Here is a 24,081-nt window from a genome sequence, read left to right as displayed (position 1 = left end):
ACTTTTTTTTTAGCTATATAGAACATTAGTAAGTCATTCAGCAATATATGACTAAGGTCTATAGATTAGACATTTGTATTATAAAAATGTTAATTCCCTGATTATGTTAGTTACATTGTGGTTACATAAGAGAATAATCTTGTTTTTAAGGAAACACAAGTAATTAGCAGTATTGTATCCCCTTGTTGGTAATTTACACCCAAATAGTTCAGAAAATAATATATACAAAGAGTAATAAAGCAAACGTGATAAAAATTCAGAGAATCTGAATAAAAATAGATGAGGACTGTTGGTATTATTCTCCCAATTTTTCTGTAGGTCTGAAATTATTTCAGATGAAAAAGTTAAAAAAATTATTCTTAAAGGAAAATGAAGAGGATTTTTTAAATTGTCCCTTTACAAAGGACATTGGTTAAAGTTTTTTCCCATTTTTAAGGATAACAAACTAGATTAATTGGTTAGGTAAGAAAAGTAAAAAGTGAAATGAAAAACACAGCTTATAATGAACTATTGTTTAAGAAGAATTAACTATGGTATATGTCTAAAACAAAAGTCTAAAATATAAGTATAGCTGCTTTTTTTTTTTAATGTAACAAAGCCACCAAGTGAAGACCTCATACCAAGCCTGAAACTCCTCTGCTTTACAAAGCACTCTAATTCCCACTCTAAATGTAAAAGTTAAGGTCCACTAACATCACTTTTCTTATGAAATAAAAAGCATATTCAAAAAAGCATGAAATAAGAGTTAGCCAATTGTAGATCCAGTCCTAGAACAGGCTGCCCAGGCTTCCACCTGGCTTAGAACCATACTATACTTCCACAACCAATCAATACTACTGGGTACAAGAGCTTCTTCAAACCCATTTTGGTAACAAGTATAAAATAAACCTTCAAGAATGTGGTTAAAAAGAGAGAGGTGACAGCATATGAATTTGAGGACAAGTCTAAATCCATTAACAGTGGCCTAAAATATAAATTCATGCTTATCTAAGAGCCCAAGAGGAAGCAATGTTTTCCTTATTATTTTTTTTTTTTAAATTTATTTTACCTCTGGACAGGGCTCCACATGGCAGTCTTTTATTGAACAATGGCCATCTTCTGCCCAGAAAGGACATGGTCGCTTCAGATTGACCTTGAGAGAAAGATTGGATAAACGTTAGCAGACATATGGCACAGTTCTTCAACACTCTCTAGGTGTCCCTGTGCTGCACACCACTGATGTGGTGGTGGGAAGAAGAAAAAGTCCTACCCTGTGGCATCTATAGGGTTCAAAAAAATTTGAAACTGCAGTTTTTCAGACACCCAGTTGTAATATTAATTTAAAAAAAAATAACTGTTATTAGTCCTCTGACACTTCAAAAAAGAAAAATAAAGTCCAAGTACACTGCTCACCTGCAGACCCTGGGCAGCATTTTACTCTGATGTCTGTCAGCACCTTACCCGTTAGGGTTCTCCAGAGCGCCCCACCCGCTTCAGTGTGCACTGAGCACCCACTGTCTGCTGCACTGTGTAGGGTCTAGGGCAAAAGAAGATATATAAAAAAAAGTACTTCACCCACCTGGAGTCTACTGGAGGGAATAGAAATTATAAATGCCTGTTTAATTACAAATTGTAGTAAGTGCTACAAAGAACATCCAGAGTTTCTTCATGGAAAATAATGGGGTTGGCGGACAGTGACCTTCTTGACTGCTCAGTGTAACTGGGGATTTTGTTTTTTTATACCTTATTGTTTACATTTAGGAAGATATGGGATTTTGTATATTAAGTTTATAGCCTGCTATCTTAATGCATTTCTTTAATAATTTTTGTTCATTATTTAAGTTTTCTAGTATTATTTTGTCATTTATAAATGGAGATAGTTTTACTTATTCTTCAAAAATGTTTTTATGCCTCTAGTTTCTCTCTCTTGTTTGGTATGCTAATTAATATCTCCAGCAGTAAAGAACAGTGGGTACCCTGGGTCTCTCACCTAAGTGAGAATTCCTCGACTATTTCCCAACAAGCAAGATGGTGGCAATGCTAATGTTAGGATTAAAATGATCATGTTAAGGAAAGTATCCATCATTCCTATTAAATTTTTTAAAAATCAGGAATGTGTGTTGAAACTGTGTTGAGGACCTAAAAGCCTTGTTCCTGCATTCTTAGAATAAGATTAACTTGGTCAGGATATATTTTTCTGTAATATGCTCAAAACTCCACATCATCTTCGATTTCACTTCTACTCTCACAGCATACATTCACCCCATCAGGTAAGTCTGTTGGTGTTACCTCTTATGTACGATCTTCGTTTGCTTACTTTTCACCTCTTCCAACTCTACTGCCCTATTCCAACTCCACTTTCCATCTGGTCTCATGCAAAAACCTACATGGTTTCTCTATTTCCTATTGCACACCCTGAGAGTCTGTTTTGTACAAATCTCCCCAAAAGCTCATTACACTTACACTAAAATTCAACATCCTTACATAAGATTTTCTCATCTGGCTCTTACTTTCCAACTCTCCATATCTCACTCACCTTGCTCCAGCCAGGCTGAACTTATTCCTCAAACACGCTCAATCTTTATGCCTGCACTCAAGATGTTTATACCTGTAGCTCTACTCTCCTTCCCTGGAATGTTCTCTCTCCATATCTTGTCACGGCTTTCACGTTATGTAGGTCTTTACTCAAATGCCACAGCACGGATACCTTCCTTTCCTGATCATCTTCTTTAAAAGAAAAGCTACCTAACTTCCCCACCCCATTAATTTATTCTGTCTCCTACTTTATTCTTCTCCATAGCATTAACCTTAGTAAGCATATGACATTAAATTTCACTGTTTATTGTTTACCTTCCTAATCTGGATAAAGCTTCATGAAGTCAGAGTCTTTGTGTTATTCACTATTGTATCCACAGCACTTAGAATAGCACCTACCTCCTGGGTGGCTCAGTCAGCTGAGCATCTGCCTTCAGCTTAGGTCATGATCCCAGGGTCCTGGGATCAAGCTCTGTGTCAGGCTCCCTGCTCAGCAGGGAACCTGCTTCTCCCTCTGCCTGCCACTTCCCCTGCTTGTGCTCTCTTTCTCTCTGACATGCAAGTAAAATCTTTAAAAATAATAATAATAAAAATAGGAAAACTCTTTAAAAAAGAGTGCCTATTGGGCGCCTGGATGGCTCAGTTGGTTGAACAACTGCCTTCGGCTCAGGTCACGGTTCTAGAGTCCCGGGATCGAGTCCCGCATCAGGCTCCCAGCTCCATGGGGAGTCTGCTTCTCCCTCTACCTTCTCGCCTCTCATGTTCTCTCTCACTGCCTCTCTCTCAAATAAATAAATAAAATCTTTAAAAAAAAAAAAAAAGAACACCTACTGCTATGTTGTTATTCAATAAATATTTGGTGAATAAAGAAATGGGGATAGATAGTATAAGAAACTGTAAATACCAACTCAGCAGCCAACTGAGCAGTTGACAGGGGTAGACTGGCTTCCACCTAGATATCCTTGCTCAATCATAAGTATGTTTGCACATGTTTAAAATTAATCTATTCTCTTTGCTTTCTTTTCTGCCACTAGTGTACGAAAAGTATACTGACGGTGGTTAAATGTCCTTTTTGTTTAATTTGTAGGTTGGCAGAACTAGAGAAAGGAATAATCATCATCAGAATATCCTTGACTTGGAGACAAATGCATTAACTAGATCACTGCATTACCCTCCCTTGGGAAGTAAGTGGATATTTCCATTACATATGGAATAATTTCATCACATTGATTAGAATGTTTTCTTAGAACACTGTTATGTTTGCCTATCCAACTTCCATTTTTCCTCCTCCTGTAAACCCTAACATTCTGTTGAGAAACAATCACTCCCCCTTATATTTATGTAAATAGGATTGTTAACCAAAGTGTCTTTCCCTCTTTTGGTCAATTAGAAACCTGTGTAAGTGTTTTTCCAGAAATTAGGGAGGAATTTCTTCCATAAATTTGATATAGAGTGTTGCAAAAACAAGGGAAATGGCTATTGCATTTCTTGCTAGGCACACGACATAATAAAATTTTTTGTCACCTTCAAAAAAAAAAGGGCAATGACTAATGGTGCCAAAATTTTGGTGGTGACATAAAAATAATGACTATTAGTTCCTGCTCTAATTTCTTTTTTTATCCTCAGAAATATTTAAAGACTAAGATAGCTATGTAGAATCAGGATAAAAAAATCATGCTCAATTTTTAAAATAAACTAAAAATGAGTATCAAAGAAATTATAAACCCAATCGAATACTGAGAGCAAGAGCAAAACAAAGCATAACAGCAGCTTTTAAAATACTGTTCTTCGATTTAAAATACTGCTTTTGAATATTGTTTTTTGTTGCTACCTTTAAACTAGCATTGGTTATTCTGTAAAGGTCTAGAGCAGAGCGCTCAATTTAAGAATCAGTTCCTCAGTATTACTACGAAGGCTGTTTTGCTTGTGCCCTCAGCCTGGTTCAGCAGCCCTTCCAGTGAGCTCCCCAGGAACCATGTGCTGCTGTGGTACTTACACTGAGAAAAGCACTAACACAGGACAGGCCCAGCAGCACAACACAGAGCCTGGGAGGGGTCTAGATGGTGGAGCCTAAATTACAGTGAAAGCTGACAGATAAGTCAGCTTCTGTGGAAGTAGTCTCTGTCCCAAAACTGAAAGATGAGGGATTTCCCAAACACAGGAAGAGTGTTCAGGTTCTCAGTGTTCAAAAGACAATCAGGTTTTACTACATACTTAATATATTCAAGTGATTAAAAAAAAAAAGCACAGAGTGTTCTGAGAAGTCAAAATGGGTTTTCAAAAGGGTCATAAAAGTCACATCTGTAGAGAGCTATGTAAAAATTTTACTCCTAAAGGAATCAAAAATTATAACTCTACCTCGTAATAAGGGAAGTAGTCTCACTCTTGCAATTTTTTTATTTTGGGGAAGATTTTGAAAGTGTTAAAGTTATCGATGCTATCGATGTCGCACAGGCAATCATCCAGGACTCCAGTTACCTGGGGGTGGGGAATTTATACATATAAAATTTAAAATATGTTAATTATAGATATTTCAACCTTAGCAAATCTGTACTATTGTATAAAAAGATAGTTTATTCATTTGAGGTAACTAGTCTTTGTTAAGATACGTAACATTAAAGGGGTGCCTTGGTGGCTCAGTTGGTTAAGTCGATTAAGTTGTTTTAAGCCGGTTAAGCCTCTGCCTTCAGCTCTGGTAGAGATCCCAAGGTCCTGGGATCAAGAGCCCTGCTCAATAGGGAGCCTGTTTTTTTTCCTCTCTCTCTGCCACTCACCCATTCATTCCTTTCCTCTCTCAAATAAAATCCTTTAAAAAAAGATACATAACATTAAAACAATCATTTACTTTTTATATGGCCAATTAGGTAAAGAACAACAGAAGGATTAAATAGATATACCTATTCTGAAGAACTAAACATTAGTGGCTAGAGAAATATATTGAATGTTCCTCCCTTCCCCAAACATACATAAAATCCAAATGTAGTAGGAATGCTAAAGCATTTCTCCCAAGACTAACCTAAAAGTCACAGACTATAATAATACTGCTGTAGTAACCCCATCTTATTTTTCTACTGCCATTTATGGAACACTTATGTGATAGGCACAGTGCTAAGAACATTACATGTTATCTCATTTATTCTTTAAATACTCTATGAAATAGGTATTATTATCCTCATTTTACACATAAGAAAATGAAGGCTTAGCATAGTTAAAATAATTTTTCCAAAGTAAAAATGAGACTTAGTCCCAAATAATCACACTTAAAAATACATGCTTTATCTACTACTCAAAGTATACATTAACTGAACAGAAAATGATATTTACAAAATGAGTTCAGAATCCAAAATTTCCATAAAACATTCTTCAGCTAAATTTAAAAATGGGACTCACAGACATCCACATATCAGATGAATCTTCAGGGAATCAGGTTGAGTGAAAAAAAGCCAACCTCAAAATGTTACTTATTATGTGATTTCATTTATACAACATTTTTTTTAAGATTTTATTTATTTGACAGAGATAACAAGTAGGCAGAGAGGCAGAGAGAAAGAGAGAGAGGAGGAAGCAGGCTCCTCGCTGAGCAGAGAGCCCAATACCAGGACCCTGAGATCATGACCTGAGCCGAAGGCAGAGGCTTAACCCACTGAGCCACCGAGGCACCCCTACAACATTTTTCAAATGGAGAAAAGTTTTTTGGTTACCAGGGCTTAAGGACTGGTGTAGGGAGAGGAACTGGAGTCAGGGAGAAGGGTAGAAAGGAGGGAGAGTGGTTATAAAAGGGCAAGAAGAGAGGTGCCTGAGTGGCTCAGTCAGTTGAGCTTTTGACTCTTGGTTACAGCTCAGGTCACAATCTCAGGGTCATGAGACTGAGACTCGCAATGGGCACATGCTCAGTGGGCAGTCTGCTTGAGATTCTCTCTCTCCCTCCTCTGCCCCTCTCCAATCCCTCTCTAAAAAAATTTAAATCATTTTTAAAAGGGCAAGAGGAAGGATCCTTGTGGTAATGAAATCGTTCGGCATCTTGACTACGGTGGTGCACACATAAAAGTGGACAGAAAATGTACAGATGCAAGGGAGACTAGGAGGGATCTGAGTAAGATCAGCGGGTGCATCAGTGTCAATGTCCTGGTGATAATACCGCACTGTATGTTTGCCAAATGGTACCAGTGGGTTAAACTAGATACAGTGTAGATGGCATTTCTTTGTATTATTTCTTACAACTGCATGGAACCTGCACTTACCTCGATTAAAATTTTTATAAAAAGTGGGGGGGTACCCAGGTGGTTAAAGATCACTTGTATGATCCATTGGAGGAATCTATGCACAGATGATCAGAAAATGGAAACCAGAAATTCCCAGTTGTTTCTTTCTCATGTTTTCCCTCTAGGAATGCAAATGTGTCCCCAAACTCCCTACAACACAAAGAGTCAGAGGTATATTATCTTTAAAGAGCAAAGGATCATTCACAACAATTTTGGCTCTAGAATTCCAGATGCTTTACTATCCTAGTTACTAAGATCCTGTCACTAACTATTGAATTTTATTCCATTTCTCTAGCTTACTATTTGTAAAACTTCAAATTCTAAGTAATTGTGGAGAGTTGGGGGGGGTAGAAATACCAACTGACAACTTTCTAGGTTTTAAAAAATACTTTATCCAGTGACTGCTCTTTCTTACAAATATTTCTTAAATTGTTCCTTTTTAGTAAACCACCATATTTTTAAAAAAATATTTTAAATGTGGTAGAGGCTGGGGTAAGGTATACAAAATTATTACGTACTTATTTCTAACTCTTAAATACTAAAACAAAAGCCTGCATATCACTAAATTTTTAAAAACAGAAATAGAGAGGTGCCTGGGTGCCTCTTGGCTGAGCATCTGACTCTTGGTTTCAGCTCAGGTCATGATCTCAGGGTACTGGGATGGAGCCTCAGGCTGTCCCTACAGGCTCCCTGCTAAGCAGGGAACCTGCTTCTCCAGCTCTCCCCACCCTCCACCCCTTCTCTTTCTAAAATAAATAATCTTTAAAAAAAAATAAAAAATAGAATACGGCTATTATCTTTTAAGTCCCTTTCTAATTATAGCCATCTCCCTCCCCCTGGAGGTAGAATAACTTACTTTTGTTAAATACTTTTCCTTGCAATTTCATCACATATGATATATCCCTGAACAATATAGAGGGTTCTTTTTGTTTTTGAACTTTAATGTTAATGACATGACATGATCTTTTGCTAATATTTTGCTAGCTACCCACCATAATGAGTTTTATGGTCATTCATTTTCCCTGCTGTAAATGTTGTATTATATGAAAATATCACAGTGTATTTATCCTATTGTTGAACTGTAAGGTCGGCAGAATAATGCCCCCCCAAGATATGCATGCCATAATTCCAGAAGCCAATGAATATGTTACAGTACATGGCAAAAGTGACTCTGCATATGTGATTAAGATCTTGAGATGGTAGTTAATACTGAATTATTTAAGCAGACTCAATAATAAGATCCTTGTAAGAGGAAGACAGTGTCAGAGTCAGACTGGAAGGTGCTACATTACTGGCTTTTAAGACAATGGAAAAGGACACAGGCCAGGAACAAAAGCCTGGAAAGGGAAGGAATGATGATTCTCCCCTAGAGCCTCCAGGAGAAATGCAGCTTTGTTGTAACCTTTATTTTATCCCTGTAAAACCCATTTTCAGACTTCTGGCCTACAGCATTACATGATCATAAATTTGTATTATTTTAAGCCACTAAATTTGTGGCAATTTATTAGAGCAGCAACAGGAAACTAATGCAATCCATATTTAGGTTGTTCTCAGATTAAGTTAAAGAACAATGCTACACAAACACTTTTTTCTTTATCTCCCTATATATATAAGTTTCTCCAACGTATATGCTTACAAGTGAAATTACTATAGCTCACTTCCAAAATAGGTATACCACTTCACAATCCTACCAACAGCAGATAGAAGTTACTGCTAAATCATATATTTGCCATTATTTGATTTTTTAAAAAAAGATTTTATTTGGGGCACCTGGGTGGCTCAGTGGGTTAAGCCTCTGCATTCAGCACGGGTCATGATCTCAGGGTCCTGGGACCTGAGCCCCGCATCCCTCCCTGTCTCTGCTCAGCAGGGAAACTGCTTCCCACCCCCCTCTGCCTCTCTGCCCACTTGTGAACTCTGTCAAATAAATAAAATCCTTTTTTTAAGAAAAAATATTTTATTTATTAAAATTTATTAAATTTATTTTATTATTTAAATCAAAGCATTAACTTATTAATTTAAATTAAAATTAAATTATTAATAATTTTATTAAAATTTAATTATTTAAATATTTCAGATTTATTAAATTTATTAAAATAAATCATTTTATTTTAATAAATAATAAATAAATAAATAAGATTTTATTTATTATTTGACAGAGAGAGAGCACAAGGAGACAGAGTGGCAGGCAGAGGGATAGCGAGAAGCAGGCAGGCTCTCCGCTGAGCAGGGAGCCTGATGTGGGGCTTGATCCCAGGACCACAGGATCAAGAGCCGAAGGCAGCTGCTTAACCAACTGAGCCACCAAGGCACCACAATTATTTGATATTTTAAAAATTTTTACCAATATAGTAAGCAGGAAAGAGTATCTGGTTTTTGTATTGATGAAGTATAATGTTTTATTTGCCATAAGACATGTGTATTTCTTGTGTGAAATACCTGTTTTTCATTTTTCTATGGGGTTGTCTTTTTCATATTAACATGCAGGAGTCAATACTTTTTCCCTATTCTAGTACATTCTTCTGGAACTCCAACCTGACATATTATATTAGACTGTGTCTCTTAAGCTCTCTTTAAAATTTACTAATCCATTATCTCTCTGAGCTTCCTTCTGAATAATTCATGCTTTTATTTTCCATTCATTCATGCATTCATTCATTCATCATTCAACATATTTGAGAATCTACCTCACATAAGCCTTGCACTGCTGTTCTACCTGCTGGGAGTGTAAAAAGAGAAGAAAGAAAGAAAAAAACAGACAAAAATCTCTGCCCTCCCTGAGCTTACATGCTCATAGGAAAGGGGGGGGGGAGAATGAGCCACATACAGAGTCTGTCAGATGGTAATAAAGTAACAGGGAAACCAGGGAATAGGAACTGCAGGACTGAGTTGCTACTATTTTCAAAATGAGAGTTACAAAAAGGTCTCAGTCAAATTTTGGCAATGCTTGAAGGAGGAAAAGGAACAAGCCACACAATTTGGGAAAGTGGGGGAAAGCACTCCGGGCATTGGGAACACAAACTATAAATGCCCCAAGGCAGTCAGCTTGCCCAATATTTCTGAGGAAAAATAAGGGGGACTATGTAGCAGGTGAAAGGAGAAATAGGAGACCATTATAAGACTATGGCTTTACTGGAACCCAGGGTTATCTCACACCAACCAAGTCTCCAACTCCCCAACACCAAGTGAGTGCCCAAATCAGTTTTGATACCACCTGGAGTCAGAGCAGACCTCACGGAATTAAGGGCTCACACACGCAGACTGTCCCCACCTTAGATATCAGTCCTAAGTTCCAAGCCACCTGTACTTCTGACTGACCAGCTATAAATCGAGGTTCTCATGACTCTCTTCTCTGGTTCAGTAATTTGCAATGGCTCACAGGACCAAGGAAATGCTTATGTTTACTGTAAAGGATACAAATCAGGAAGTACCAAATAGAATAGATAGGGGCATAGGGCAAAGGTATTAGGAGGTGCAAGTACAGACCTTCTCTGCCTCCAACGCACCCTCCCAGCAAGGGTCTATTCGCCCACCTGGAAATGCGTCAATCTTATTTTAAGAGCTTTTACAGAGCTCCATCTCTAGCACCCCTATCCCCATCCTAGGGGTCATGGGTGGGGCCCAAAGAGGAGAAACAAGCAAAAGATACCAGAAAGACTAGCCAGAAAGACAAGACAAAATCAGAAAAGGACAGCATCCTGGAAGCCCAGAGAAAAGAAGTATTTCAAGGAGAGTAAGTGATGAACTGTGGGGAAAAACTGCTGTCTATAGGTAAAGCTAAGGTTTAAAAACTCACTATTGGCTTTAACAAGAAAGACACTACAGACCTTGCCAAGAGAAGTTTCCAAGGAGCTGGAGTGGGTTGAAGAGAGAACCAGCATGGAAGGAGTAAGGATAAATCCTTTGATGAGTTTTTTTTGATAGAGAACAGAAAAATGGAGCAGAGCCAGGAGAGTTGGGCAGGTTGAGAGGGAACTGTAAACTAGAATTAACACCATGTTTTAGAATGCCAGTAACAAGCAGAGAAAGACAACTATCATATGATCTCCCTTGGTGATGCAACATGGAGGCTTAAGTGGGTAGAAGAAGAATAAATGAAACAAGATGGGATTGGGAGGGAGACAAACCATAAGTGACTCTTAATCTCACAAAACAAACTGAGGGTTGCCGGGGGGGAGGGGGTTTGGGAGAAGGGGGTGGGATTATAGACATTGGGGAGGGTATGTGATTTGGTGAGTGCTGTGAAGTGTGTAAACCTGGTGATTCACAGACCTGTACCCCTGGGGATAAAAATATATGTTTATAAAAAAAATAAAAAATTAAAAAAAAAAAAAAAAGAATGCCAGTAACAGTCCATCAGAGAAGGAAAAACTAATGATCCAGGAGAGAAAGGGAAGAGTTGTTGAGCCATGTGCTTGAAAGAGGGAATGGGACCTAATGCAGATGAGGCAGGGATTGACCTTTGATAAGAGTTTACAGTTCAAAGAAAAAAAAAAAAGTTACAGTTCATCTATGATAATCCATTGGAAGTCATGACCTGTGGATTCAAAAACTAATAGGTAAACACATATGGATTACACAGATTACTCCAATTTTGTTAGTGAAATTCGAAGATAAGAAAAGGAGAAGTGTTGGAGGATTAAGTAGAAAAAGACATAAAATGGTAGCATGATTCAGTAATCCTTTCTTCTGCTGGACATAATCAGCTAGCTAATTCACCCATTGAGTTTTTAATTTCAGCTCTAGAAACTGCAGTTTTTTTCCATAGTCTATATTTCTAATACCTAATTCATGGTGCCTAGTGTTTGGTGATTTTGCCTATTAGCTGCTTATTCTCCTTGACACTGTATCTTCAAGAATTCGTTACGGCCTGGGTTGAAAATAAATTCTTCCAGAGGAAATGAATATTTGCTTTTACCAGTAAACCAGCCCCACTTCTAGGAGACAGATCCAATAAAATGAGATAATATATACTGAAACACATTGGAGATGAAATACTATCTATAATACGCTCCAATACTGTATTAGAAAATACCACTGGAAACAAAAGCCAAATGTATCCACTTTTGAGGACTGTTTCACAAAACATTCCTTTGAATATGCACAAATACTTAATTTTTGAACTATATGTATTCATTTGGACATGATAAAATGATATGTATTCATTTGGATATAATAAAAGTAAACGTGCAATTATAAAACAGTAACACATGTAATTAGTAGATGACAAAAACCTGAAGTGAAGTTTCCAGATTGATGACAAAGTATACAATTCACATAGGCTATAAAAATAAAAAAAAAAAAAAAGTCTCTCCTTTAAGAAAAATATCTAAATGTATGCCCCAAAACTATCACCGCTAGAAGATAATTTTGCTAAAGACAATTTGGAAAACTTACTTTTTAGAAGATTTCCAACTTTCCATTAGTTCAGTGTTTCCTAAGCGGGGCTCACAAGGTAGTTCAGAGGATAACTGCGTTGCAGTTACTTACAAACAAGGCCTGTTTTAAATTGCTGATCGCTGGGTCCCATCCAGAGCCACTAAATCAGCACAGGTGGCAAGGGGGCCAGAGAATCTGCATTTTTAGCACGCTCACCAATAACGAACCCAGAAGTCTGCCCCTTAGATTTTTACCAAATCATTCATTTAATAAATACCCACACAAATATAATGCTTGTGCTTTCTGGGATTGTGTGCACACACCATAACGCCAGCAGGAAAGTGTGTGAACAAAGTCCGAAAAGCATGATTACAGGGTTGCACGCAGGGCTTCAGCCGTCCTCAGCCGGGAGCACCAACCGCTTCAAATGGGCATCTCTCCTCGCCTTCTAGCCACCGAGACACCTGCCCTCCCAGCGGCTCCGCCGCCTCGCAGCAGGGGCAACCGGGCACAGCCACACCTGCTGCTGCAGGAAAGCAGCGAACGGGGCTCTCGGGGCAAAGGCTCTGGCTTTCCACACCCTCGACCTCCAGCGCACTCTGTCCTGCAGGTGTCACAGGTCGCCCCTCGGGCCGGCCCACTCTCCCCACGTCACCCGTCACCGACCGGCCGTGTCCGCGCGCTTTCCCCTCGGGCCCCCCGGACCCCGCGGACCGGCTCACCGGTGAAAACTCCCCGGAGAACGAGGGACGGCAGAGCCAGGGCGCAGCAGGGGGCTCTCCAGCCCGAGAGCTCCAGGACTCTGGGTCTGGCGTCCCTCCCTGCCCGCGGCACTCCTGAGGGACGCGGGGGAGCCCCCGGTGAGGGGCGGGCTTCCCCGTCCGCTTGTCCCTCCCCACACAGCGGACGGCGTCCCCACTCCCGCCCGGGCTCCAGCACACGCCCCGCCGCCCCACACTCCAGAAGGAAAAGCGGAAACGCCTCTGGGAACCGTCACCGCCGCCCTCATCCTGCCCCCGCCAACACGAGAGTCGCCGCCCCGAACTCACCGCGCGCATCTCGCAGGCCTCCCAGGACGCAGCGGTTCGGGTCACGGACCCCCGCCCGCGCGGTCTCCAAAGCCCCTGCGGGTCCGGCCTGGCCCTGCCCGCACCCCAGCCGCGGGCCGCTCGCCGCCAGCGCCGGCGTCCGGCCCCGCGCCCCCCCCCCCGGGCCTCGACGATGCGCGGGAGGAAGCTCAGGGTGACCAGCAGCTGCACTGCGGCCGCCCCCCGCCCGGTGCCGGCCCGCGGGGGCCCCTGGCTCATGCTGACCTCTTCCCACAGCGCGACCAGCAGGGCCCCTCGGGACCGGGGAACGGCGGGCGGCCCGGGCGACGACCCAAGGGGACGGCTCCCGGCGGCTGCGAGGCTCCAGGGTCTGAGGTCCGCGCCGTGCGGACGCGGGGGACGCCCTCCCCGGCTCCCGGCAGGGGCGAGTGAGGCCGGAGAGCCGGGCGCCCCCACTTCATCTCCCAGACTGCCCCGCCCCCGGCTTCCCCTTCGCCCCGGCCACGCCCCCCTCCGAGCGCAGGGCCTTGAGGGAGTTGTGGTCCCCTCCTGCTGGGGGGCGGGGCCGACGGCGGAGGGAACCCGGGAGCGGCGGCTGAGGGAACCCGGGAGCAGCGGCGGCGGCGGCAACTCCGTCTCTCCCAAGGCGGCCAATAGGGCAGAACCACGCGAGCCTCCAAAACAAGAGGCGCTGCGGGCTGGGCTCCGCTAACTGCGGCCGGGCGCCGCGCCGCCTCCTCTCCCCCGCGGTGGCTCCTGTAATCCCGACCAGGGGTCAGGCCTGGGTGGCCGGTCCCCACAGCCGGGGTACTCGGGACGCGCCCCGGGGGGCCTTCGACTGCGAGCCGGGGCGCGCTCTGCGTCTCCTGCGGCGGCCCCGGCCTCCGGCGCCTGGCGGGGCCCCGCCAAGCATCGGCCACTCGGCGAGGTGGCCCCGGCTCCTTTTCGACTTCACGGCCCGCAGGCGTGGACGCCGCCCTTCCTCGGTCCGCTCCCACTCCCTGCGGCGGAGCAGACTGCGCGCGGAAGAAGGGTCGAGCCCCGGAATTGATCGTAACTTGTGGGGTGGGGACGAGGGCTTGGACGACCTGGAAGGGCTGCGGCCTGGCTCTGGCCCCTGCCTCCGAAATACCGCAGTTTCTCACGGGGCTTCAGAAGGACGGAGGTTCCTTAAGCTCTGCGAGCCTCAGTCTGTTCGTCTGTGAATAATAACCGATCCAAACCCTGTTTTAGGATTGCATTAGACCTTACCTAAAGGGCTTAGGATGGCGCCAGAACAAAAGAAGTTCAACGATAGCTGCTATTCGTTTTATTAATAGCCTTGATTTCTAGAAAACTAGCAATACGCGGCTTACACGTATGCGATGTGTATTAGACTTCCATTGCTTCGGTAACGACCACACATTTAGTGGTGTAAACAAGACATTTATTATCTTAGAGTTCTGAAAATCAGAAATCCGAATTAGATCAGCAGGGCTGCATCTCCTAAAGGCTTTAGGGGACAGTATGTTTCCTTGCCTTTCCCAGCTTCTAGAAGCCACTTGCGTTCCTAACAGCTCATAACTGTACACCACACTGTCACATCTTCACTCCCTAGGCTTCCATTGTTACATTCCTTGTCTTGCTGACCCTGACTCTACTGCCTCCCTCTCATAAAGACCCCTGTGATTACACAGGGTCCACTCAGATAATCCAGGATAATCTACCCACCTCAAAAAAAAATTTTTTTCAATTTTTCAGGAGACAGAGCTTGTTTATTGGGTAGGTAGGTGGGCACCAGACCCCAAAATTCTTAATCACATCTGCAAAGTCCTTTTTGCCACATAGGGTAACAAACGCACATTTTGGGGGAATTAGGGTATACACATGTTTGGGGGACATTGATCAGCCAACACACAGTGTGTTACACCTTTCTGAGCACTTTCATTATTTGAGGGGCCTGTGCAAAATGAAAATTCAGGGTCCTGGTTTAAAAGATGGTAAGAATTTCAACCAGGGACAACAGAGCATTCAACCAGGTGCAGGGCCCTTCTGAGCCACGTCAGTCCTCTTCCTCTTCAGCAGCTTGGAATTTTTATTGGACTCTTCCAGCTACTTTTTGACGCTTCCTCTTTTCTTTGCCAAACCTCTATTTTCTATCCTCCCGTTTCCTTTTGTCCCTTATATAAATACGATCTCTCCCCATTCTGCTAAAGCTTTTCTCTTGTCCAATCCAATGGAGTTTTTTTTATTTTTTTCAGGATTCCTCATCTCTGCACCACATTTGATTTTATTGCTAACACATACATTGTGGGATTATGTTATTTTAAAAAATCCTGGGAATTTTTTGTTCTGGTTTAAAAAAAAAAAAGGGAAAAAAAGTTTAGATTATACAATTTCTTATTACAAAATCTCAGGTGCTCTAGTGGACCTTTCATCTCATGTCCTCTAGTGCATTTGCAATCAAGGACAGCAACCATGGTCTGTAGTTAGAGTCCTTCTAGATTTGTTCAGTTTGAGTGGTCAGTGGCTGGAAGGAGGTAAGGGGTCACAGAACTCCAGTGCAGGGGGTCCAATAGCTATTGTCTTCCTGGTTATCAAACCCAGGAAGTAACACAAGCAATTGAAATTAGAAAGTGTTGGTATTTTGCACGAGAGATATGGTGCACCCAAATGCATGCCTAATGACGTCTACTGAGATCTGTCTTACCGTTAATTGGTACGAGTGTGAGGAGGGGGGGTTGTTCTTTTGTGAACAGACTGCTCCATTTGTCCTCTCCCCCTGCCTCTTTGTGTACCTTTGCTTTCCCTAAAATCAACAACAGTGAAACCAGCATTGTGCAAGGTACCGGTGATGTCATCCTTGCTTCCAAGCAGAGTTCCATGGTGACACTCTGAACTTTGCCACTTTGAACGCTGTGGCTAGAAGTTGTGACAGAGGAGAGAAAGTGCCAACACTAATTCTCAATGGTTGAAAGAAAAAATCAGCTCCTGCTAAACTTTTCAAGAAAAAGTAGCAAATGACAAAAATGTAGACGTGCTTATAGTACCAAGGAAGATTTCACTGTTCATACTTCCAGGAAGGCAAGTTAGTGAGGACAGCATTCAGGAGCACTAAACAGAGTCTTTCCCAGGGCACTGCCATTGGACCCATCAATGCCAATTGCTTTTAGTCCTTTGTCCTTCCTATCAAATTCAAATTCCTTCTAGAATTTAGCTTGGAGGGAGGGAACAAGCGCATTGACTGACAACCCTGAAAGTCTACAGGGAATGAGCAAAATGTTGCACAAATCAACAGTGAGTGCTACTACCTTCAATTCTTAGTAGAAAGGGAAGGGGTGGGGGAGACACCTGGGTGGCTCAGTCAATGGAGCTCCAACTCTCGATTTCGACTCAGATCATGATGTGAGGGCCATGAGATTAAGCCCTGCCTTGGCTCTGCACTGAATGTGGAGCCTTGAGATTCTCTCTTTCCCTTTCCCTCTGCCCCTCCCACTGCTCATCCATGTGCTCGTTCCAAGTAAACAAATCTAAAGGAAGAAAGAAAATGGAAGAGATGCTGGTCAGACATGACCCTTTCCTTCAGGAAGACATGGTTGTATTCAGATACTGGAAATAGCAACAATTTGCCAGCCACATCTGGATTGGATGGACCTAATTTTCTGGAACTAAGGTATCTTAAAAGTGACATCATTTTGCAAATTGAAGAATTTATGGGCCTCCCAGATCTATTAATCTGAGAAAGGGCAGGGCCAGCTATGAAACTAATCAGTACAAAGCCCTCATTACAATGAGAATTTGTCATTGATTTGGTTGGGTCAGATTATGGGAGGGGGTTATCCTGGAGGGACAATCTTAGTGTAGATGTAATTCCACTAGGGCTAGCCATGACTCTTTTCCCCATGATTCTTAATGTAGCCAAACAGAATCAACCTATGTGTCTCGAGGATGACCCGTGTGGTTTAGGTTTTAAATGAACAGTGTCAAAATGCTGGTTAAGGTTAATCTTACTCATTTTTGAAATATATACACACTGTCGGCATGCACAAAACCAAACTAATATTTGTTGCAGTATCTCTCCATTTAGCTCTCAAATACAAATGATTCCCCATCCCTTTCTATCCTTTTGTTTCCCTTCCCCTCCTTCCTACCCCACACCTCTCCCTTCTCTGAGAGGATGGCCCATGTCATCCCGTGATCTGGAGCGAGTTTTCTAGAGTCCTGTGCTGTTCCCACCTGTGATACTCATTTAGCATGAACAATCTGCTATTCCATATCAAGAGTTAGCTTTTGCTGCATATACATGTATTATAGACATCTGGACGGTAAAGTTTCAGAAGACTCTGTCTTCTTGTACTGTATTCTCTTTAGTGGCTATCTCAGTTCCCATGAACAATAGTTGATGAACGTTTGTCTATTGATTACTATTTCTTACAATCTCAATTTCTCTTAGAAGGTATCTGTCTCAGAACCAATCCTGGATTGGGTACCTCTGAACGTTTCCTGTGGACAACTGGGAAATAGGGTCATTGGACAGGAACATTCCTGGAGAAGGCAGTAAGAAGAAGCTGAAGGCTTTTCATTAAGGCAAGGGATTCCAGGTCCTTAAGCAGAGGTGTATTTGGGAACTATCAAAAAGACTGAGGACAGTAACAGACTTGTCAGAGGGTTGGTTGAAACCCACTATTGGAAATTCATTACTTTAAGCATTTTGTTTTTTTCCTCAAACACTATTTGAAATGTCTACACCCAAGGTTGTTGAAGCAATGGTGTGAGAATGGTCTCGAGCAGATTACTATAATGCTTAAGAGACTTTGCACTGGGTGTTTAGGTTTCCAAGATACCATCAAGTGTATTGTGTTTTTTTGATGATTTTTTGGCTTGGTGAACTCGTGACTTCTAGTGAAGGAAATCATTGATGTGTGGTTCCAAATGAAAGTCAAGGTAATGGGGTGGAAATTTAATAACATCAGTAATTTTCACTCCTGATAGCAAGCTGAACTGTGATTAATGAGCCTGCTGAGTAGAGGCAATCTGTTGTGTTTAAACAAGTGTATTTGCGGATAGTACTGCTGTGTTAAGAACCTGCCAATGGCAATTTTTTAAAAAGTGAATTTCCACCTGTAACTTAGTTATGAAGGGAATTTTGGCTTGGTGATAGGATTTCTTGAATTTTACTGAGGACATCTCTTCTTCTGTTCTTTTGACAAGGGATAGGGATTAAAAGAAATTAAAATGAAAGACCTTGGCTGGCCTGTGGCTTGCTTAGTTATCTATATAAAGCATTCACTGTTTTTCTTTAATATTTACTCAGCTGTGACATGCTCAAGTATTTTCACTTAACAGCATTAAAGCTGATAAACTTGAGCCCATTAGAATTATTTCCATTTCTAAAAGAGTTTACCTGGAGATATGCAGTTTGCACAAAACTTTCTTTTATGTAACAAACACGTGGCATTATGTTAGAAGTTAATATATAATGTGATCACAGGGGTAATCTATTAAATGTAATAACTGGGAAAATGAGAATCATTATTTTGCCAATTTCACTCTCCCACCTAATGTCTATAATGCAAAAGACTTCACATAATCCCAAAGTTCTATGGCACTGGCTTGCACATTGGGACTATCTGACTTTAGTCCAGCTCTCACTGCAGTCCACTCTGCATAGGATCCAGGGCACAGTGTGTGAGGGCGACCGCCGCGGATGTTCTTACAATGTGAAGATGAAGCTTACAGGAAGTAGAGAGGGCCAAGGTCATGGAGACAGTGAGGTCAGAGAGGCAAAGGCAGGGAAGGCCGTTGATAGCCATCGGTGATGGCTGGAGGTGTTTCTCTGTTGGCCCCAACTGAGTTCCCTCCTGTCAGTGCGTTCCCATGCAGTCATTGGAATCTCAAGAAGTTTCATTTTTTTCCAGATCCAGTTGTTTTTTCCCCAAGTTCAGTCTCATATGTATATTGAGTCCAGCCAGTCGCCTCGTCCTTGCTCGGTGTTGCTGCTTGTTTTCCAAGACTCACATTCACGCTTGCCCCCAGACTGCTGCCTATCGCTCCTCATCCCCATTCCCTCCAGCCATAGAGTCTGGTTTCTATTGTGTAGGCTCTCTACCTCCTGTGCCTTAACTTCTCTCACTGGCCAACATCTTGATTCAGATTTGGATTCCATTTGGCCTTAACAGAATCACATACTTGCTGGCTTCCATTTTGTGTTATTTTCTTTCTCCTGTTTAGGAATTTCTGACGATCTCCTGACGATCTCTCATAGATACAGACTTTAAGGATCTTCTCCTTCTACTTGAGCAGGATGTGCATCTTGCATTTACAATCTTACATAAAACCTCATGCTCTTCTCTGAGAAAAAAAAAAAAAGAGGAGCATAGCATATATTCCTCAAGGCACTATAAGTGCCTTTTACGTGATTCCTCTTAGGGTTGGAATCCCAGTGGGATTCTCATTGTTTGTGACTATCCACAGTCCCCCCACAGAAGCAGGATGACCCACCACATTATATGACATCCTTGGGACTCTTCTAATCCCCCAAGAATGAAATGGGTCATTTATGTCTCTCCTTTCTTCCATGATCCCAAGGATTCACTATATTGCTATATAATAAAATCAACAGGGATACCTGGGTGGCTCAGTTAAGCATCTGACTCTTGATTTCAGCTCAGGTCATGATCTCAGGGTCCTGGAATGGAGCCTCCAATTACACTCTGTGCTCAGCATGGAGTCTGCTTGGGGTTCTCTCTCCCTCTCCCTCTGCCCCCCCAATAAACAAATAAATCTTTAAAAAAATGAAATCAATTACAATTTCTTAGAAAATAATACCAATTTTTACAAGGCTGCAACTGCCACTGGGTTATAAAACAGTCAGAAAACACAGAGAAAATATTCAGTTATTTTAAAGATAACTTTACAATTACTTGAGACAATCTTTTCCCCAATTTTCAGGTTATGTTTTTAAAATGTCTTACAATCTCATGCTCCTAGTCTGTGGTGTTTTTTCCCAGACATCCCTAGGCTTATCATACCACTAAATTAGTGTGATTCTTCACTGTACAAAATTATTTATCAAAGAAGTCCTCTTTTCAAATGCCTTCATTGTACTATTTTAATTGCCATGTATAGAAATTTACTAATTTATCAAGAATGGCTCTAAGGTTTTTAATGACAAGAGAACACTTTGGAAATGAGAGGATCTAGTTCTTCAAAAACCTATGTTTATATCTGAAAGGTTTGCAGAATTATTTTTTTTAAAGATTTTATTTATTTATTTGACAGAGAGAGATCACAAGCAGGCAGAGAGGCAGGCAGAGAGAGAAGAGGAAGCAGGCTCCCCTCTGAGCAGAGAGCCCGATGCAGGGCTCGATCCCAGGACCCTGAGATCATGACCTGAGCCAAAGGCAGAGGCTTAACCCACTGAGCCACCCAGGCGCCCCTGCAGAATTATTTTTTAATAGAGTAGTTTTAGGGTCACAACACAATGGAGTGGAAAATACAATTCCCCTACACCCCTCCCATCAACCTGCACGGCCTCCCGAATAATCAACATCCCCCACTAGAATGGTGTATTTGTTATAATCAGTGAACCAACATTGATACATCATTAACACCCAAAGCCCATAGTTGATATTAGGGTTTGTTTTTTGTATGTTACACATCTGATGAGTTTTGACAAATGTGTAATAACAAGTATCCACCCTTGTCCTATTAGATGGAATAGTTTCGCCACCTCAAAAATCCTGTGCTCGATTTGGGTCTCTCTCCTCAGTGAAATCATTTTTTCATCAACTTTCCTGCCCCGGGTCATGTCATAAATGGAAAAATCTATATCAGTTGGAATTAATTCTAACCATGTAGAATAAAACAAAGCAAAACATCAAATTCAACTAAACTGAAATAAGGTTTCTCTTCATTCTACATGATGTGATTTCAAGAAGAAAAAAATAAAGATGTGTAGTGGTGTCCAGTTATCTTACTAAATGTTAATGATCATCAGTCCAATCTTCTGACCACAATTATGACACAGGAGGGTGGGATTTTGAATGTAGCAATACAGATATCTTGTACTAAGGCAGAGACAAGAGAAGTGTCTATAGCACTGTCAAGGTTATGGAAGAAATTGAAGGTATAGGGCTCCCGGGTGGCTCATTCAGTTAAGCATCTTCCTTCAGCTTAGGTATGATCCCAGAGTCCCAGGATGGAGTCCCACATGGGGTTAGTTTCTACTTGGTGGGGAGTCTGCTTCTCCCTCTACCACTGCCTGTCCCTCCCCCTGTTGTGCACACACACACACACACACACACACTCTCTCTCTCTCTCTCTCTCTCCCTCTCTCGTCAAATAAACAAGTAAAATCTTTAAAAAAAGAAGAAAGAAAAGAAAATGAAGATAGCCTTCCTTTGGGATAGCACCCTACAGCTCAGACTCCGTAGACCCTTGTGTACACTCACCTGTGAAAAGGACTAGTACTTCATACCAGGATTAGCTGAGGATTCTCTGCACCTCCCCCTACTCTGCAAGATATGTATGCCAGCTGCACATCCCATTTTGTATCTACATAAAAAAGCCTAATTCTGATTTATGTTTTTTGAGTAACAAATGGAAAATCTCTTGATTGCTCCAAAAAATAATTTTGAATAGAAAGCTACTAATGTGTTTTTGTTGATGAATTTCTATGATGTAGAGGAATAAAGTAGTCACTTCCCTGCTGCTGGAGCTAAAGACAAACCACCACTCAGCAGGTGGGGGGTGGGGGGGGATTATAAGGGAGCAGCATAAGCATCAAATTAATGATGAGACCAGGTGATATTTTAGAGTTTTTCAATCCTGACTTTCAGTGATTCCACTTAAAAAAAACAGAACACTCTACTTGGACCTTTTTTTTTTTCCATCCAATGATCAAACAAAAAGCCTTTTCCTAACATTGTTTAAACATTTTTAGAATTATCCTTTCCCATTTGCAGTATGAGCATCAGTATCTGCAACTCAGCAAATGGCCTGTTATCCCGTGTTCCCACTTTAATAGCTTGAACTGGAAAGTAGCTATAGATTGCAAATTGAATGACTGGAGCAATCAATAGCCATATATTACCAACTTTTGAAATAGACTAGACTACACATACTAATGCCCAGGACACAGGAATGTAACACACTTTGAGAAAAAAGAGATAGCAAGAAAAACTTTCTGACTCAAAGATCTAAACTAACAACTGGCTGATGTTTAGATAAAAAGAACTAATTATTGTGGGGTTATTTTAATAACTTTAAGAAAAACACTTTAAAATGTCTGTATAACAGTGTCAGAAAGAATTATTTAGGAGAAAAGCCACTGGGCTGTCTTGGAATATTAGTACACCATTGTCTTACTGTTCATGGTGACCTCATTAGCAATGTGCAGACTTTTCAGATTATAAAGATACTCTTTTCATCCCAGGGTCAGTACCTCTGCCATGGCTATCTTTGTATTTAAAAAAGAAGTACATTAACCAGAAATTGTATTTCATTTCCAAAAAGCATATAGAAACCAAAGTATAGCCATGTCTCCCACTCCCTTACCTACCCACTGACCTGCATCTGCCTTTTCTCCTGTGCCTCCACCCTTACACTCAGCTCTGCTCCCTTTGCCAACCAAAAGGCATTTCTCTAACAATTCTCTCATTGTGTTCTGCATGATGGATTTCCCACTCTGCTGACGGATTCCATTAGTATTAAAAACATGTTGAAAGAACTCCCACCTTTTAAAAACACGTCTTGGCCCTATTTCTGCCTTGTCTTTTTTTTTTTTTTAAGATTTTATTTATTTGTCAGAGAGAGAGAGGGAGAGAGAGGGAGAACAGGCAGACAGAATGGCAGGCAGAGGCAGAGGGAGAAGCAGGCTCCCTGCTGAGCAAGGAGCCCGATGTGGGACTCGATCCCAGAAGGCTGGGATCATGACCTAAGCCGAAGGCAGCCGCTTAACCAACTGAGCCACCCAGGCGCCCCTTTTCTTTCTTTTTTACAGAACCCTCCTTAAACTAGTTATCTATATTTGCTGTGTTCAGTTTTGCTCCTCTTGTTCTCTCATTAACCTCCTTAAATTAAATGTTTGCCCCCACTGCCCCACCAAAACTTCTCTTGAGTAAGCTCCCTACTGACTTCTTTATTGCTATAACCAACGCCAGTTCTCAGGACTCATTGATTTGACCTAAAGCAGCATTTCGCACTGCTGAGCACCTTCTCCCTGAAATACTTTCTTCACATGACTTCCCTGGTCTTGCTCCTATACCCTAGTTTTTCTTTCCTCTCAGTCCTTTTGCTGGTTTGTCCTCAATTCCATGACCTCTAAATAAAGCCTCCTTGGGACACCTGGTTGGTGCAGTCAGTTAAGACTCCAACTCTCAGGGTGCCTGGATGGCTCAGTCAGTTAAGCACTTGCCTTCGGCTCAGGTCCTGATCCTGGGCCCTGGGATTGAGACTCATGACAGGCTCCTTGCTCAGAGGGAAGCCTGCTTCTCCCTGTCCCTATGCTCCCTGCTCCCCCTGCTTGCACTCTCTCTCTGTCTCTCTGTGTCAGATAAATAAGTGAAATCTTAAAGAGAGAGAGAGAGAGAGAGAACTCCAACTCTTGATTTCAGCTCAGGTCATGATCTCTGCACTCAGTGGGGAACCTGACATTTCTCATAAAGTGTCATTATGTCAGGTTGGTGGGTCCCCCAGGATAAGTTTGTTCTTCAAGCTTACTGCTGTCAGACCTCCGCCTCCCTCCTCCCCACTCTGTGGTTGGTATAGACGCTAGTCAAAGATGGGGCTGGAACTAATGGTGGCCCCATCTTCCCTGGACCACTCTGGGACAACGGTCTCATCCTTCTCAAGACCAGGCATCCCAGCACCTCTGCTCCAGGTGAAAGGAAGCACAG

General features: G+C 41.9%; 1 protein-coding gene across 1 annotated transcript in view; it reads right to left on the bottom strand.

The window, feature by feature from the left end:
* LOC123394170 (basic proline-rich protein-like) overlaps window positions 1–18,996 on the bottom strand; it is a 29,841-nt gene extending 10,845 nt beyond the window's left edge. The window contains exons 1-3 of the mRNA XM_045087930.1: window positions 18,836–18,996; window positions 13,469–14,353; window positions 1,049–1,132 (exon numbers count right to left, since the gene is read on the bottom strand). Of these exons, the coding sequence (XP_044943865.1) occupies window positions 1,123–1,132; window positions 13,469–14,353; window positions 18,836–18,996 (1,056 nt within the window). The 3' untranslated portion in view covers window positions 1,049–1,122. The remainder of the gene's footprint in view (window positions 1–1,048; window positions 1,133–13,468; window positions 14,354–18,835) is intronic.
* Between the last annotated feature and the right edge of the window lie 5,085 nt (window positions 18,997–24,081).

Source organism: Mustela putorius, unplaced genomic scaffold (genome assembly GCF_011764305.1).
Source record: "Mustela putorius furo isolate JIRA1106 unplaced genomic scaffold, ASM1176430v1.1 tig00001629_pilon_pilon_pilon, whole genome shotgun sequence".
In the NCBI taxonomy this organism is placed as follows: Eukaryota; Metazoa; Chordata; class Mammalia; order Carnivora; family Mustelidae; genus Mustela; species Mustela putorius.
Note: the sequence above shows the minus strand (reverse complement) of the source record. Positions and strands in the feature narration are given on the sequence as shown.